This window comes from Furipterus horrens, unplaced genomic scaffold (assembly GCF_987537825.1).
Source record: "Furipterus horrens unplaced genomic scaffold, mFurHor1.1.pri manual_scaffold_10, whole genome shotgun sequence".
NCBI classification, from domain to species: domain Eukaryota; kingdom Metazoa; phylum Chordata; class Mammalia; order Chiroptera; family Furipteridae; genus Furipterus; species Furipterus horrens.
This window is the reverse complement of record NW_028327180.1, coordinates 14,613,950-14,632,765: the sequence shown is the minus strand read 5'-3', so window position 1 is coordinate 14,632,765 and position 18,816 is coordinate 14,613,950. Positions and strand designations below refer to the sequence as shown.

At 45.9% G+C, this 18,816-nt stretch overlaps 1 protein-coding gene across 1 annotated transcript in view; it reads left to right on the top strand.

Moving 5' to 3' along the window:
* SLC10A7 (solute carrier family 10 member 7) overlaps positions 1-11,424 on the top strand; it is a 185,146-nt gene extending 173,722 nt beyond the window's left edge. The window contains exons 11-12 of the mRNA XM_090288902.1: positions 7,592-7,737; positions 9,831-11,424. Coding sequence (XP_090145028.1) covers positions 7,592-7,737; positions 9,831-9,860 — 176 coding nt within the window. The 3' untranslated portion in view covers positions 9,861-11,424. The remainder of the gene's footprint in view (positions 1-7,591; positions 7,738-9,830) is intronic.
* The last annotated feature ends 7,392 nt before the right edge of the window (positions 11,425-18,816 follow it).

Genomic DNA, 18,816 nt, shown 5'->3' with positions numbered 1-18,816 from the left:
TGTTAAACGAGTAAGACCACGCGCTCCATGGCGACGGGGGCGTCTGCCCATTTGTTCACTGCACCTGCAACAGTGTCTGGCTCACGGGGATAAAGACTAACTGCTTTCCAGACATTGTGTATTATTTCCCTTATCCCTTTTTTAAAAAACCTGCAAAGTAGATATATTTTACAGATATGAAAACTGAGGCTAAGTGACTTGCCCGTGAAGGTCACCCAGGAGGTGAATGATGGACATGGGATTCCAGCCCAGGGCTTTCTGGCTCGTGTACTGGCTGCTTTTCCGCTGCACTGGGCAGCCCCGTGCCGGCTACTGGCCAGTGAATTTGACTTTCTGCAGCTGTTTATCCCTGAGAGAAACTGTGTGCGTGTGTATGTGTGTGTGTGTGTGTGTGTGTGTGTGTGTGTGTGTGTGTGTATGTGTTTTGGGAAAGAGGAGGACACACAGATTGGCATTTAGTCACACCAGAAAAGAGTGTCCATGTTTCTCAGACACGGGCTGCCTTCCTAGGTTACATTTTGATTGGGGAGACCATCCATCCCCATGACTTTTGGTTCACAGGCAGGCACTCAATCCAGTGAGTCAGACCAGCCAGGGCTTATCCCAATGACTTTTAAAGGCAAACATGGGCTTGTCTGAGAGATTCACTAATGACGAAGAGAGAGAGTTCAAATAACACTGTGTAGGACATTTGGGTAGTCAAGTTATGGACGTTTCTAACTAAGAACAAACTAAACAAAAGTGGGAAATCACCATGACAACGAAAGAGAGAAGCAACTAGATTACAGATTCACCAGCAGCTGTCTCTAGAACTCGGTGAAAAGTCTGAGATGGTTAAATGGGAACCAAGTCCTGTGAATTCAGGTGCATGAATCTTTGAAAGACGGGAAACGGTCCAGGTGATTGGAGGGTACTATCTCTTAGCTAAGTGAGAAAGTAAGTGTAATATTAAACTTCAAAAGACACAAAGGGTGTTTTTCAATATATTTCCTCTCCTACTCCACAGTTCCATCATCATTTCAAATTTTGTGTTCCAAGGTCAGCTCAGTACCTTCCTGTCGTATCAAATTTGTTTTTATCCTATAAAATACAGGCCTCTCCCCGAGGGGTATGTGAACAATTCTCTTTACAGTCTAGTAAAGCAACTAGTATTTGTTCCATATCCTGTCTTTTTCAATAGGAAACATTACTTTAGCACCTATTCTTAAATAATCAATTATTTATGTATTGAATACCAGTCCTGTGCTTAAATACTGCAGGAGATGAAAAGAAAAAAATATAATACTTTGCCTATGTTCAGGGGAAAACAAAAGCCTCACAAAAGAAAATAATGGCAACATAAGCAAATCCTAAATTATGTAATGCAACTAGGAAGAGAGCCTTCATCTTTCAAAAGGAATCTGTAGGGAGGTCACCTTCATGGTGGTGGAAAATATAAAGCTTAGCCCAAACGAACCCATAGAATGTAGGCACTTAGAGAGCAAGGACAAGATCCAGGTGGGGTTGCACTTCTACAAAGACAGGAAAGGGCTAGGCCTGACCCAGTGGCAGCAATTGGCAGCTGAAAGTTTGGTTTCATGGCGTTAACATGGCTTAGTGATGAAAAGTAAATAGACTGGGGTCTAATTCTGCCTCTACCACCTGCCGGATGTATGATAGGAGACAAGTCACTTAACTGCTCCAGCCCTCAGGTGCCTCCTCTTTAAATGGGAAAATTCCCACCACAGGGCTGGTGAAGGCTTAAACAAGGTGATGCAGACAAAGCCCTCGCACACAGTCAGCACTTACAAAATGGGAGTAACAGTCATTTTCCACTGAAGTCGAATAGGTAGAGGATTTGATGAATGGGCCCTGGAAAGTCATTGTAATTCTTAAGCAGGGAATTGACTTTAATTAATGTAGGTTTTAGGAAGATTAATCTGACCGTGATTTGTAGATTGAGGAAGGGAAGAGCCCGAATACGGGCTATGTCAGTAGGCTGTAAGAGTCATCTTGGCTTGGTTTTATGAGGGACTGAATCAGGAAGGTGGCAGTGAGAACTGAGAGGGAAGGGGAATGGTAGGCAGAGGAAAGAATCTACAGAACCTGGTGATTTCCTAGAGAGGTGGGAAGATTAATGGGATTGCTCAAAGATGATCCCCCAAACTTAAACTGTAGAAACTGGTAAGCCAGTGACAGGAGGGGTTACTCTCATCCCTTAGTTGGAGGAAAGTTGAGGTAGTCAGGGCCCCAAGAAGGCAGGGACCTTGTCTATGTTCTTCTCCTTATGTCTAGAGCACGAGAACGACAACTCACAGGAGAGGCCCCAAAAAGTATTCTTTGGATGGATGAATAAATGAATGAATGGATAGGTGGATAGACAGATAGATGATAGAGCATTGTGCACCTACAAGCAAATTAAACTCTGAAATCATATAAAGTCAATAATTTTTACATTGTGAACAATACATCAACCTTCAGTAGGAATTATATAAAGGTCCATATTTAATCTAGGAAGAAGAATGTCTGTTTCTCAAGGAAAAAACAAAACAAAACAGTTCCTCCATTAGAAAGTAGTAACTTGCAACTCAAAGGGAATATTCTAATTCAGAGAACATAAAATAAACATATTTAAAACAGGGCGGGATGGGGGGGTGTAAGACTGTTCTGGTACATATTGTTTTATCCTTTCCATCCTGGGAAAAAAGAATAAAAGCCAAGGATAAAAGAAATCGCTTACTTGCTTGTTAGAAGAGGAAAGCTGGCGCTTGAAGTTCCTACCGGGCAGATGTCAGTTGAAAGCCGTGCTTACGGAAGCCGCCACGGTGTCAAACTCTGTTGGATGATTTGAGACGAATGTGTCGCGTGTGACATGGAAATATGGCACGCCGTACATTAGTGATTTCCCAAGTGTTTGGACCCGGCGGTAATGTGCTGGGCAAGTGCTCTTTATCTACCCACACAGTGTACTGGTGGAGCAGTAGGGAAATGCTTCTGGTGGAAATTACTTTAGTCAGAAAAGGAATCCATTTACAATATGCGCCTTCTAACATCTTTCAGACAATGCATTGTATTAAAGAGGCATTTTTTTGATTAATGTTTTATAAACATTTTTCAGCATGACAGCTTAAAGTCCCTGTAAAATTGTAAATGCATGCCTAGTGTTCACTTCCATAAAGTCAAATGCCATCTCATAAAGCCTAGTTGGATCCTGTCAACCACGGTGACACAGAATCAGTACCTAGGAGCATTAAAATTAATTTCCTTCATTTATATTACTGCAGTGATAGCAAGATGAAAAGAGTTCTATATCTAAATTTTACTTTTAAAAGAAAACTCTTCCTAGCAAGTTTGTTTGGTTTCTTCTTTAAATCATTGCTTTTTTTTTTCTAATTAATAAATGTAATAAAATTGAAGTCATAGCATAGTAACTTTATGATGGCTGGAAAAATACAAACCCATTCATTCAACACTCACCTTTGAGCACCTACTGAATGCTCAGAGATGAAGAAGAAATAGTCTCTGACTCTGAGAAACTTCACGCTTAGTGCAGAAAACACACAGGCCTCCGACATTGACACCCAGTGCCGGGACAGTGGGCTGGGATCGCCCCAGGTTAGGTGAACAGAGAGTAGGAAGATCTCAAGGCCAGCCTGGGGACTTTGAGGATAGGCCAGCCTGGGGACTTTGAGGATGACTTCCCAGAGGAGACTGCCTAAGAACTAAGGACTAAAAGATTGAGCTGGCCAAGAAGTGGGTGATGGGTCTTCTAGGCAAAAGGAGCCCCAGTGCAAAGGCCTAGAGGCGGGATGGAGTGAGGGTGTGGCACACGGGCCAGGCTGGGAGAGGAAGGAAGCACAGATTCTCTTCCTGGCTGGAGCCCAGAGGCAGAAGCGAGGGGGGATGGTGAGACACAGAGGGATGGGGGCCAGGGCATGAAGGTCCTTGTGCTGCATGGTTAACTCCTGTGTGATTTGACCTAATCAGACCTGTGCTCAAGACCTGTCACTCTGGTTGCAGAGTAGGAAATGGCGTGGCCAGGAGGAGCCTGTTTGGAGGTAGTGTGGGAAATGCAGAGAGGTTCATCTGAATGAATGAATGAACGAATGAATAAAGGAGCGATTGAGTGAGCTGTTCAACGTGTGAGTGAAGAGGATGGAAGGGCGGTGCATGACAGATTTCCGGAACAAGAACTACAGCAGATTTTTTCTGATTTGACTTGAAGATCAGATTTTGCCACAGTTGTGACCACGTGTCAGAAATCATGGTGTGGTGAGTGCAGTGGTGAGTGCAGGGGCCTGACCTCTGCAACTGTCATCCTGATAGTGCTGGACCCACGGCTAAGATGCCCTAGAATGGACAGGTTAAGCCTGCTGCTTCCATAGGATCGCCAAGGAGCGTGGGGGCAGGGAGGGGGCGTTGGGGCGGGGGGTAGGGGGGTCTGAAGGGAAGCAAAGGTTGAAGTAAATAGGAGATTGAGACGGAACTCCAATATTTGAAAAGAAAAGTAGCTAATCGAATGATTGAAAAGTAAGGTGGATTTTAAGACTGGGAAAATAAAGGTCCCCCAAACAAATAACATGGGACTTGAATCACCAGACTCCCCCCGCCCCAGCCAAGTGATTGACTTGTGAATCCACCTTATAACAGTGACGAGCAAGGACACATCAAAGGGAAGTGGGTCCCAGGCTCTGGAGAGCTAAAGTGTGTTTTTTTCCTCTTACTATTTCCATCGCATTTTTACCATTAGTCACTCGGAGGGGTGGTGGTAAGAGAATTAGATTGACAGCTAACGAGGAGGTGCGGGAAGGGGTAAGGAGAAATCTCTGTGCAATTCAGCAGATGTCCACAGCAGCCACAGAGCCCTCCTCTTCCTCAAGCATGGCCGGAGGGCACGGCCCAGCGAGGAGAGGGCTGTGTCACCAGGGACCGGCAGAAAACAGAATCCACCCTTCCACAGAGGGAGGAGCAGACGGTGCGGAACACTGAAGCGGGGGACTGGGGTCAGTCAGGAAATGAAGGAGTAATAGCTGTGGGAAGTAGCCAGAGCTGGGGGTGGGAAGGGGCAGAAGGAAGAAGTTGGGGTTCTCCAAACCTAGAAGCTTGGAGGAGGCAATGGAGGCCCCGAGCTCGAGCGGGTCTTGCTGGAGCTGACTCCTGCCACTCCCTTGAAGGTGCTGGGGGTGGCAGGCACCCAGGCCCGGCCCTTCTGTAGCCCTCCTCTGGGGCCGCCATCGGCAGAGCCTTCGAGGGAGCTGGCTGACGCGGAGGAAGGATGTCTGCAATCCCAGCCCTTTGTTGAGCCGTGTGCAGAAGGCTGTGTTTGAAGATGAGAACCCAGAGCTGAAGAGCCAGCCCGGGCCAGGAGAGGCCCTCCTCCCGATTATAGTATTAGGGTGCAAAGCAGGTAGAGGGTCACTCGGACACTGGGAGCTTCTCGAGGGTACAGCCTTGGCTCGTCTTTCAGTCTCTTTCCTGGCCACCGCTGCGGTTATCCTCGCAGTTCCTGGCTCCTCACCCATGTGAAGTCACTGGATCACCTCCGAGGACAGTGAGTCAGTCCCACAAGGACTTCTGGCCTAGAAAGCATCTTGCACACCAGGCCCTGCTCTGCCTCCCGGAGCGGCAGGCCCCATCGCGTCTTGAGCTGAAGGCCTTGGACGTCTAACCGCATGCAGAGAGCTGGAGACCTAAGCTGTCTGCGTTGTAGTACTGACTTCGCCGCCTGGGAGTCTCCATTTCCTCATGAGGAAGTGGTGCACACAGTAGTGTTCATCCCCTCCCGGGGTTATTGTGGGGCTTACTTTAGTTAATGTGGGAAGGCACGTGACAGACAACACGTGACGTCAGGTAAGCACTCACGACACCCTAACCGTTATTACCATTATTATTGCTGTCTGACCACGTTCAGGTGGATTTCTGCTGTCGCTCACAGTAAGACACCTTGTATATCTTGCGGTCAGTTTCTTGTTTACTTATGGGTAGCAGCAGCCCTGTGACTGTCCCCCGACTTCCCCTCTGTGCCCGCATCAACTGAGTGAAAGAGCCCGAGTCTTAGCCAAGAAAGGATACCACAGGTGTTTTAGCCAGGCAGCCATGGTCCTCGAATTTTTGGTCAGAAACCCCTGCTCTGATCATTTTTAGAGACAAATATTCCCATATTTCTATCATTTGTTCCCTGTAGCCCCACTTTTATTTCACCTCCTTCCCCCTACCCCCACGCCCACCTCCCAGTCCCTCAGCATCATCCCTTTGGACCAAGTAATCTTCCCTGGAAACAGGAGTTCATTCATGTCTTCTTATTTTCTCATCATAACAACTTTCCAGGACTAGAGTATCAGGTGCTGCTTCTCAATGATAAACAGATTAAGCATACTGTTTTGGTTGTTTTATTTTTTTAAGTAAAGCCTTTGTTTTTTTATATCAGTGAGAAGACAGAAACTGTGTAGAAATCTAAGGGTGTACTTTTGAAGCTCTGAGAGACACATAGTTTGGGAAGAGTGAGGTGTTTTCAGTTTACAGCAGTGAAGTGTGAGGCTATGAGAGAGGAAGCGGGCCACGAAATACATTTTTGCATAAAGGTTTGAAATTTATTAGAAGGCAAAAATAATTGAAAAAGCAGAGCTTCCCCTCACTGGGTTATAATAAAAAAGTTATATGTGCCATCGTCGGGCACATTTAGCAGCTTGGGTCCTTTTCAGGGGCTGTTCTCAAAGAAACAAGAAGAAAGCTCAGCTATTAGAGCTTTTTAGTTGAAAAAAGCTGACACCCGTGCACAGCAGTTCTGCCAACTGGGCCACATAAAAACAATTGGTAATAACAGTTAAGCTGCCAGTGTCTGAGTTGTGTTATGGAAGCTTAATAGGCACCCACTGTCGTCAGGTGCTTACAGAACGCGCGCGCCATGCCCTTGGCGTGACAGAGCGGTCCCCTCAGGAAGTAGTAGTCCCTTGTCCGCCTTCCAGTGAACTTCAACGTGGGGTTTAAACGCTGAGCACTAATCGTACAGGTCACCTGCCGTTTGCAATGTTGCTTATAGCTCTTTGAGACCCTTGGCCAGGTGAGAACAGGCAAAGCCTTTATAAACATCCACTTGGCTAAAGTGCACTCCTACTTACGGCAGTATGTACCATACAGTATCTGACCATATCCTTCCGACTCTCAACAGTGAACTTCGGGACTTTGAAATGGTGCCAGGCAGGCCTCCCTCAAGACCAACACTGTTTTGTGACTAAGCAAGAAAAGATTCACTTTGAACTTCATCCCCTCTGGTATTTTTCAGCCTCCTCGAAGCCACTCTGTTCCACACTGTCTTCTCTTCTCTGCTTGTTAGACAGGCTGCTAATGGGCAGCGAGAGTTACTGGTGCCCTCGTATACGGGCCACCTTTTTAGCTTTCATCAGGTCTAGGTAGGGCTTAGAGCTTTATGTAGTGAAAAAAAAGACTGGCAAATTTGGTGACTCCTTTGAGACCTTCCCTTTTCAGTTCTGTGCATACCTGTAGGGGAACGCGGCCAGGACCTATTCCGAAGTTCCCGTTTTGATGGAGAATGTGTTGAATTTGATGACAGACTGTCTGTGCCTCTCAATTTCCTGTCTTCTTTGTTCATCAGGAATTCCAATGCTGAAGATAGTGTTTGCAGGCCATGAGCACCTCTCCTTAATATCTGTACCTCTGCTCATCTACCACCCAGTCCAGATCCTTCTGGGGAGTGTGCTGGTGCCAACCATAAAGTCTTGGATGGTGTCAAGGCAGAAGGTGAGACTCTAGGAAGGTCTTATTTGAATCCAAATCAGATTGAAATGCTGTTTCTGCATCTTAGGTGTTCATACCCTTTCATCTTTGCTAGCATATTCTCATTCTCAAAGTACATATTTTTGTAACTAAATCTAATAAGGATAATGCTTTGATCCATTTCAATTTGAACAGGAAGGTTGACGGTTAAATATTTTGTATTGCTAAAAAGGTACAATTACACTTAAAATGCAGTTTATAAAGATCTTTTTTATTTGCTCATATTGAAGGGCAGACTGCAGTGGGGTAAAGGCTCAGGAAATTCACTCAAAACACACGTTCCCCTCCCCTTCGGCGCACCGCGCCCTTGTCTCGCTTGACCTCTCACTTGTGACCTGCTGCCGTTCTACATAGGTTAGCTCCTGGCTTTAATTAGGATGCCCACTTTATTTTTAATTTTCTGTACACATAATAACGTCTTCACACAGCAAAACTTTGTTTGGCATTTTAAAAAGGAATAATGTCCAAAGCAGAGGAGCCCACACAGTATGAGTTCCACCACGCTTAGCTCCGAGTCCGTTAACCGATTTGGTATTTGTGGATCCGATGTCCAAGTAAAACAAGCTGGTTGATTCACGAGAAGTTGCGACGCTGCGTGTACCACAAACGCACCCACAGAGCTGGCTCCTTCCCAGGGCTCGGACTTCACAAGACCCCGTTTTTTTTGGACACTGTTGTGACCGTTATCGGGACATGAGTAGGAAGGAGAGACACCAATGACAGGATGCCCCGTGCTGTGTCCTCAGTGTCCTGCAAACAGGACAGCCATGCTACCCCCTGTTGAGTCTGGGTGCAAAGCACGTCCCAGCCTTTCCCTGGTCGAGAGTGTGGACTGGCTCCGCCTCCCTCTCACTGGTGGCCTTGGGCACATCACTTCTCTGTCCCCCCCGTTGCTGCCCCTCAAAGACTAATGATAATATCTACTGTTTGGAGTTGTGGAAGGGCATGTGGCCGGTGTTTGATGAACACTAGCTGCTGAGATTGTCGTTACTGTCACTCTTGTTCGTTAGTAGCTGCAATGCTGTTTGTAGCCAGCTCTGCTACCCCCGTTGTACAGGCTGGGGAACGGGCTCAGAGCCGAGCAGTCTGCCCACGGGGTGTGGGCGCTTCAGTCAGTGCTGGGGTTAGGGCTGACCCTGGGTTCTTTGGCCCCACATCCCTCCCCTACGCCCTGAGGACATCCGGAAGGAAATGCGACATTACTTTTCAAAGGAGCATCCTAGGGCCCCAGGGTCCTACCTGGAAAGGGTAACGCATCCAACACTGTCACTCGTTCAGTTATTTAACAAAATGTTAGTGATTATTATTCAGTGCAGGGTATGACTCCGGGCTCTGGTCCTCCACTCAGAGCTGGTAGAGGAGCACTTCAGTGCCTTTTTCTTTACTATTTATCCATTTTGAAAACTTTCATTTCTATGTTTGCTTATATGGATCAATGTGTGTGTGCATTATCGACCAGAATTTGTACATGTAAATTTTGACAAAAAATGAAGAAAGTTATTTGAAAATCCCAATACCCTAGCAATAATATGCAGTCATAGTGAACAGCAAATTAATCAGAGTGAAACTTTCTTCTAAATATTTTTAAATGCTGTGATTTATTCTACAGAGTAACAGAAGCATTTCCAAAGGGGAAACTAGATTGGACGATGCTGTTCATTTTCCCTTTGCACGGAAACCACTCCAAACCAGGAGGCCACTGTCTAATTTAAAATAATCCAGAAGGCTTCGAATGTTATCCTTCCCATTTGAGCACAAAAATAAACACAAAGTATCCATCATAAGGGTCTCCGCTATCCCTTTGCAAACAATACTAATGGAGACCCACGGCGACCATCTAGTGCCCAGCCAGGCCAGGCTGGGGGAGATGACAGTCTGCTGGCCGGCCAGGTGGGCAGCTGATCTGTTTGTCCCCAGAGGTTTGGATCAGTGGTTATGTAATACCATCTGGGTGGACCTCTTCTCCTTCCAGTAGCATAAATGATCCGGTGTTACCTGACGCTTTCACGGGCTGATGGATATTGTCCAACTCTAAGCTGTGTGTTTTCCTCTTGTAGGGAGTCATGTTGACGAGGCCAACAGTGTAATGAAGGAAGTGCTCGTTCTGCAGCGATGTACATATGTACAGGATGTACAAACAGATCTGAAGACTTGTACTTGTGAATGTTGCTTCAATGCATATTTTATTTTTTTACACACAAAAAAAGATATAACTGTTGAAGTGCCTTAAAAATGTATTTTGACAAGAGCGTTCTTTCCAAAACCTACTTCTTTGGTTCCTGCCAGGAGTGGTACAGTATTTTGGAGTTGTTTAATCTTTTCTTCCTAAAACAGGGAACAGTCATCGTAAGTGACAAAAGCCCCACCTCTGTGCAATACAACTCTAAAATAGTTACTGTACTGCTCGAAATGAGGTCATGCCATCAGAAAAATGCTCTTCTGATGAGAGTGAAAATTTCCAAAGTCTGAGAGTCACAAATACTTTGATTTACTGCGACATTTTTTTCTACAACTGTGACATGTCCCTTATCAACTCAGCAGGGGTCATAGACTGAATAGATGCTGAAAAGCCTAAGTTATCTGCATTTCTTGACATCATTTTTGTAGACATTCCTTCAAATAGTTTCCACACAGAAATCCCTCTGTTCCATGATAAGAGATGGTGATATTTTATGTCTTAAATTTATTATAAGCTGCTTCAAAGAAAAGGCCTGATGTTTGAGTTAGGAGTAAATTAAGTGAGGTGTTGAGGTAAACTACAGGACTTGGTTTTCAGGATTTTTAAAATCACCCTTCATATGTTCTTTTCTTTTTCTTCCATAATTTCTTTCCTGTTTTCCAACACATGCGCAGACTCATAAACAGCCAAATATGAGACACGAAAGTGTTGTAATCGGTTTGAGAGCAGCAACTTAATGAGGGATTATTGTCACATTCCACAACTGAGAATAAAATTTTTTCCTGTTACACAGATGTGCCGAGCACAAATTGCCCCTTTTAGCCAGAAGTGGCCTGTTACATCCTTGAATTAAGCCCACTTAAGGCATTTGAGACAAGTTATTAATGAGAATTTCTTTGGCAGATTTGAAAAATGTTTGCAACATTTTTTAAAAAATTAAGTCACATCGCTCTCATGAATAAATGGAAATATAAAGGTCATAGATGCAAACGAATGTTACAGATACACGTGTTTTCTAGCCAAATGGAAAGAAAAATGGGCACAGAAAATGCAAAACCATTCACTAACCGAAACAGCAAGTGAATTTAGTTCCCAGTTGGGCTTCAGCTTTCAAGAGTATCCAATATTTGCTTCTGCTCTGGCTGGAGGAGCTTTCATGGGACCTAAATAGAGAATAAAGCAACATGTAGAATTAAAGGAACACTCTTCCTCCGTTTCCTGCACACCGTTCTGTCACATCTTCTCCACACCTCCCTTCTTGATTTGACAGACGACATTGGCATCCAGGGTCTCACTGAGGCCACACTGTCCCCAGCAGAGTGTGGTTTTGTCAACAGAATAAAAATCATTCCTTAGAAACCTACCGAATTTGTCAATAGTATAAATTTACACCAGGTCGCATCTTGTGGTTCTTCTGAATCATTTCAATATCATTGAATTTCATAAATTTCAGAAGAATTATCCTTAGTGTCCATTTCAAAGCTAGTGCCAGACTCTGCAAAAAACAACTATGCTAAACAGGCCGTTTGTCGAGAATTTCTGTTGTCGAGACTTTCACTTGTGTCTGAAACTACAATAATTTTGCTTGATACTTTGGATGCTTACATATGGAGCATAGAAAGGTTTTCATGTTTTGTTCCTATAAATTCCTTTCAAATTTCAGAGTGAAAGTCTGTCTGTCTGAGTTTCCATAAAAGCTATCATTAGAATGCTGATCCTCCCCGACTTATCTACCTCTACTATCAAACACCTATAGTAGGTGTGTGATTATGGTATAAAATTCAACTGAAAATACTATAAAATCTTTGCTTTTAAAAAAATGTGTTTTGTTTTCAGATAATTTTTACATGGTGAATTTTATTGACTCAAGTGACATTTTATGTCAATTTTTTATTTTACACAAATGCTGTGGCATATTTTTCCATAAAGAACAAAAAACAAAATCAAAATTTATTTTTAATTCATGTTTATCAGGACGTAATTATTTGTGTCTTAAAATACTTTCTTATGTTTATGCACTGTCAAGCTGTTTTATGCATTTTTTGTCTAAATGTATTTATGAAAGAAGTACATTAGAATTATATTTATGTTTACCCATTTTTCCACCAGATTTTTTAATGGCTGTTATTAAATTTGATTTTTTTTTTTTTAGAGGGTGATAATGTTAATCTATTCATATGTTCTTTTCTGAGTTTTAAAATTTTGTGGGGAGTTTTTTAAAAATTCTTTCCTATTCTGTTTAAAACTAACACACCTCTGGCTAATGTTAAGTGTTTGTTTATGCTAAATACCAAATATTTTCAAAAGGATTGGTAAAGTAATGAAGTGGATTATTTATACTGAATGGAAGATGAAAAGAATTCTATGATTAAACAAGGAGATGTTTCAGAAATCACAAGAGAACCTGTGTCTTATTTTTAACCTGATTCCAGATACACTCACAGTGCCTTCCAAGTATCTATAGGTTTATCTGGATCCACCCAAATACTATTATATCATTTGTTGTTAAACAGATACATGGTCTTCCCAAGCATCCATCTTGATACCTTCACCACATCATAATTTTAAAATCCAAAAAACAGCCCTTGCTTTCTTTGTTAGAAATATGTGCTCTCAGCATCAGAGTTGAAGACCAAAAGAGAAACAAAGCTAAGAGAAGAGGCAGATTTTAGGTGATCTGAGTTTTAGTTGCCTTTGTCAGTCTCTTGAGGGATAGAAAAGAGGAAACCTTAGAAAGCCTTTTCCAAACCCAGCGTTGATGAGCAAGTTGCTTCGTTGGAACTCCAGCTTCGTGTGCTCGTTTGGCTGTCGGGGCTCAGCAGCCCTGGTCTCCCTGGAAGTGGCTTCCTGCTTCCAGCCAGGGCCCGGCCGGCCCCCTGTGTTGTGCCCTTAGGAGGTGTCTTCAGTCTCCTGAGACCTTTGCATTGTCTGGTTGTCCCTTTACGTGTCTCTCCTCCAGCGCCGTCCTCATCTCTGCTTTCCTACTGTGCCTAACACAGTGCCTGGCAAAGGGCAGTGCCCCCAAAATGCAATTTATTTTCCGAATTATCTTAATAGGTAGGACATGAACCTTCAAGCTTTTGAGAGCTCTTATTATAAAGATACCAAAAGTGAGATTGCTGGATTATATGGTTGTTCTATTTTTAATTTCTTGAGGAACCCCCATACTGTTTTCCATTGTGGTTCTTTCTACAACACGCCCGCCCAAAAGCCTTTAGTAAAAATCTGCTTGACACCAGAGCTTCCTAAGGCGGGGTGGGGTGGGGGAGTGAAATAAAAGGTTCAACCTCCACCAATAGGTGACACAGGGGAGAGAAAATGAAACATTCTAGTAATGAAGACACCAAGTTGTAAGTGGGAATTCTGTGCAGGAGATGATCAGAAGAATGGAAGCTCCCAGAAACCGGGGTGGGAGGCTGCTTCCCACGGAACGTAGGATTCATTCTTACACCATTACATCCAAATCTAAATTAACACGTACGCAGACGGACTGGCGGCCTGCAGCCCCAGTAGCTGATATTCAGTGCTCGGTGGTGTAAACAAGCTGTTCCTAAGGGTGGTGGTGGGCAGGGAAGCTCAGGACCAGCTCTCGCGAGATGATACCAGCCGGATTCCCAGACAGGCTCTCGCGAGATGACACCAACCCGACCCAGACAGGCTCTCGCGAGATGACACCTGCCAAACCCAGCGAGTCTCTCTATGCTAGAGGTCGTACTAGGTTCTTTACCCAGATTTTCATTTGACTCTTTCAAAACCTTCGGAGGAGATGTACCGTTATTATCCCCATTGTGTAGGTAAGGAAGCTAAGGCTAGAAAGGCTAACAGTGAGTACAAGCCTCACTACTTCGAAGTGGTGCCGTTGGGATTTGAGCTGAGATTTTCTTGATGCCGGAGCCCACATGACTAGCCCGTAAGTAGACTCCTCCATAACCCTAGAGCCGCGTGTTGTCGTATTCTAAAATTATGGACATGAGCAATGATTCTGAACTCTGGTTTCTGCAACCGAGGTTTTGATCAAGGACGTTTTTTCTCTTTATGTGGAACGAATCAAAAGCCCCCCCATCTCAGAAATTCCAGACAAAAGGAAGGAAGGAACCTAGACACACACCCGGCCTCGGAACCCACTGGAGAGCAAGACAACAGGCCGAGCAAACAGGTCCCGGCCTCAGCCCTGGGGTGTGGTCGTGTCCCCGGTACTCGCTATTGCAGACTTGAAATCCCTGCAGCCCCGTCCATGTGTGCCGGAAGTTCTGGAGTCTGGTTCTGTGTGTCAGCGGCGTGGTGTGTCCTGGGCCGGCTTCGCCAACATGGCTAGAACGCATCCCGCATCTTTCCCACCACTAAACGTTTACGATGACCTCCTGCCCTGGGACCCACTGCCATTATCGTCTCCTGTGCGGTACAGTCTGACAATGCCCCTCCCCCTCAGCGGTACCCCAGCTCCATACCCTAAGAATTCCTGCGTACATTGAAGACGGAGCAAAATATCATGTGTCCACTTCGCTTCTCTGCTCACAAAGCCAAAGTGAGAATTGCGTAGCATCATAGGTTTGTTATTAGGATCGAATGGAAGAATCCCGCAAACAATTTGTCACAGTGCCTGGCACCTGGTAATAACTCAGGAAGTGGCAGCCACTATTACTGTTCAGCACGGATGGGACCTGGGTAAACCATGGCGCACGCACGTGGGTGTCAGACACGAGGAGTCAGGTGTCAGGGTCTGTTCTGCACGCTTTCTAATCTATGCGAAAGACCTATTATGAAGTTTGTTACATGTCACTAATCAGGTCAGGAAGCGACCAGGGCAGGAGTCTACTTCATCAGTTAATGAAGACACCTGATTTTGAATTTTAAGATGGTTGCAGCATGCCCTGACTTCCACTATGGATTGAAAGGTTTTCCTGGCCCACCCCTGCTGCCTGGGTCTGCACTTTTCTGCTTACTCCAAAGGACTCCATGCAGCAATTTTGCCCAACTTTCCCCAAAGCCCTGAGCCCGGCTGAGAACTGAGAATGCAGCTGACGGGCTGAGCTGCCCCCATATCGATTCTGATTTACCAACGTCTGTCAGAGATGAGTCGGGCTCTGGGGCTGCTCCTGGAGTGGACATTCTGGCCCTCGGGGAGGGCCGTTCCTTGAGTCCTGACCGTGTCCAGGCTGAAATGCTCCCTTTCCACTTTGAGTGTGACCATGGCCCTGGAGTAGCTGGCTCTCCCCTTTACAGACACCCTCCTTCCCATCACCCCTTTAATGTTCACATTTCCAGGAATTCTGGTCTTCTGTCTTCCTTCTCACCAGTGGTGGGAACTTGGGAGCCACTCCCATGGTGTCAGCCACCTTCTGTAAACCAGCAAGGACTCCCAGAGCTGTGGCTCCAGCTCACATTTGCAATTTCATTTGGACATTCCTGCCTGAGGCTCCTCAAGGTCCCCATAACTGACATGTCCTAGAGGAAAAGTCAATAACCTCTTTCTTTCCCTACCCTAAGTTCTCCCCAAATCAGCTTCTTCTGTTGGCATAGCAACCTCCCCAACCTGCTTCCTATGTTGGCATAGCAACCAGGCCTAGTGTTCCCCCCACCCCTCAGCCATCACAGTTCACTTTGGATGTTCAGTTAGTCAGCAAATTCTATCTGCAGAACTTCTCCTTAATTCCTACCTTCTTCATCCCACTGCCACTGTCTTAAGAGGTATTCCACTTCCTTAGTGTTTCTTTCCCTCCAGAAACGCTTTTCTTCAATCCAGGAAGCCCTTAGCTGACATCTATCATTCACCTGCCACGGGCTGGACACTCTCCTAAATGCTTTACATAAATTATCCCATTTAATACTTATGACCATTTTGGACATGGCTGTAATTATTCCCATTTTACAGATGAGAAAATGGAGGCTCCAAGAGACCAAGTTCCAGGTGCCAGAGCTTCTAAGTGGCAAAGTCTGGATTTCCACCTCAATGATGACTCTGCTAGCACCTGGGCTTCCCTCCTCCTCGGCACTGCGGACTCTTGCCGCATTGCCCTCTTCCCTCCCCACCCCCCGCCCCCAGCTTATGAGACACAGTCCTTGGTTTTCAATTGTATAATGGATGCCTTCTCTTGCTAACTTATCACTTAACAGATTGTACCAAATTATCACTATCCACATGCCCCTCCCCTGCAAGTGATCAGTTTCTTCAGTGGGGACCCATTTTGTTTAATCTCTGTAACCCTGATAACTGGCAGAATGCTTGCCTCCAAGTAGGAACCTTCATAAATGTTTATTGAACAATGGCTTCATCCTTAAGGGCCTCCAGGTTGCTTTTTCTGATTTTGGAGGACAGATGTCTTCAGATTCTGAAACACTACTTCTAGAAAGTGGCATGTGACTCTTAAATATCATTCAATGAATGGGAATCATCATATTAATCTATGGATGCTCCTGAAGGGACTTTTTTTTCATGGAAACAATCAGTAAAAATAATGATGACAATTTTGATGCCAGAGTAGTTGAGACCCAAAGCCCTAGACCTCAGTGCCCCTCCAGATGCACATCTCTGTTGTGGCCTTCACCTTGGGAGCCATCTCTTTGGCCTATATGTATATGCAAAGGTCCTGAGGTCAGGATCAGGCACCCAGCCTGGGAGGAGCACATGCCTTTCAGACCCAGACTAGTCAAACAGGCCTTTTACCTGTCTTCTTGTTTCCGTTCCCCCAGGACACAAGTTCTAGAACATAAACCGCTCAGTTCCAAATGCTAAGTTAGGATCCAACCAAAACTCACCTGGCTGAGGAAAACACATGGGCAGATCCAAGGGAGAGAAGGCTGGGCCAGGCGTCATGAGGCCCAAGCAGGCCAGTTATTGTAAAGAGAGCCCTCCATCAGGGCCTTTTACCTCTAGGTCACTGGTTCAAGTCCAGCCAGGCCTTGCCTGACAGAAAATCATTATGAGGTCTGTGTCAGGCTGCCTGAGAGATGGAAAATGAGTTTCTGTCTCCATCCAGCAGGCAGTGTCCACATCATACTTGGCACTAAGCAGCTTTCGACTCCGCAGAAACCGAGGAGAAGTCAGGCGACAGTGGCCCAAGTCCCAGAGGTCAGGCCCAGCCTGCATTCAGCATCACTGCACGAGGCCTGACAGCTCCCTCCTCTCACCCCTTTCAGAGAACTTTATCAGTATGGTGGTTTGGTTTTTTTCTCTGAAGACATCGTTTAACCAGGAGTTTGAAATGACGGAACACTGGAAGGGAAAGTAAAATCTGATTTTACCAAAAGAAGAGTGGCGAAAATCACAACAGAAAAACATGTGTTGTTTTTTTTCCATAGGCAGAGCTGGGTTGGGTAGGGCAGGGCCTGGCTGCTGCGTCTGTCCAGTGGGAGGTGTGGGACCTCTGGGCAGGGCAGGCAGGCACAGCAACTTTCCCAAGCTCTCTGGGTGATGGGCGCTGGGGGACAATTCCCTCTGGAGTGTTTTATTACTATCGCACTTCTTCCCTCTTAGAACCATTCGAAGCTTAGAAAGATCTGTCATTCCTTCCTGTGCACAGAAAGGAAGTGTCTACGCAAGCCCTCAGAAAGTGTCTACCGAACACCCACAAACCGGGTTTTCCTCATCCACCCCACCCAGGATTGTTCTGGCAAATGCAGAGGGGCCACAAAACCTGACAGCACTGTGCACCTGCAGCCTGGCCCCATGGAGATTGGAGAGCTTCATCGGCAAAGGCGCCCTTCTTGCTCTGGCTGGCGTAGCTCCGGGAACTGAGTGCCAGCCTGTACTCACCAGTTCAATTCCCAGTCAGGACACACGCCTGGGTTGTGGGCAGGGTCCCCAGTTGGGGGTGTGTGAGAGGCAACCACACATTGATGTTTCTCTCCCTCCCTTCCCCACCTCTAAAAATAAATTAATAAAATCTAAAAATTAAAATTTAAAAAAAAGAAGTGCCCTCTTTTTGACTCCTGCTGGGGATGGCTGCAGAGTCCTCCCTTCTGAGTCATTTAAGAAGCACCCAGTTCTCCCAAGACTCAACGGCTCTGGATGGACAGAACCAGCCCACTTGTCTGTGTGGGTCCATCCCAGAGAGTTTGCTGTCTGCGGATTCCCTAGGCCAGCAGGGGGCAGACAGCATAGTCCCTTCTGTTCCTGGAATCAGTCAAATTACAATTAGTCTAGATGGCCGGCCCTCTAGGATATCAGAAACAAGTCCCATGACGCCAGAGTTCACCTGGCTTCTGGGAACCTGGCCAAGGGGTATGGAGGGACCTTCTGAGCCATGTCTAGGAGCAAAAACCAGAGAGCCCTCTGCCACAACATTTCCATCCCCGGTAAACCTGCCTCCTCCTCCTTTCTCTGTGTCCCTCCAGCACAGCTCAGACGGGAGCAGGACCCCCAACCCTGAGCTCAGTCTCGCTCTTTGTTTGGTAGAATTGGAGAGAAGAGACTGGAGCGACAGGAGAGGCCCAGCACTCAGGGCTGCTTGCATCAAGCCAAAGCCTTTGCTCCTGACTTTCTTGCTTCCCCAATCCTCTCACCTCCCCGCCTCAGAATTTCCTGAAGCAGAAAGAAGCCCCCAAATTCCCAATTTGCATTTTTCTTCCTGCTCCCACTCTGTTAGGCACGCTGGTGTTTAATAGAGACAACCCAGACTGTATCTGCTGCTGTTTAATGCAGAGTCCGCACTGCATCTGGATTTGGGGATGGAGGAGGGGCTCTGTCCACAGGCACAGTCGCTGTGATGGCATACAGTGTCACCCTCGCTGACACACAGGAGCTGGGTTCAAAGCCATGTCCCTGTGCACAGATGCACATGTGCACCTGTGTGTATGGTTATGAAATAGAGAACAAGAGGCCTGTAGTGCACACCCCCTGGACACAGACGCCCTCCGAGGCCAGC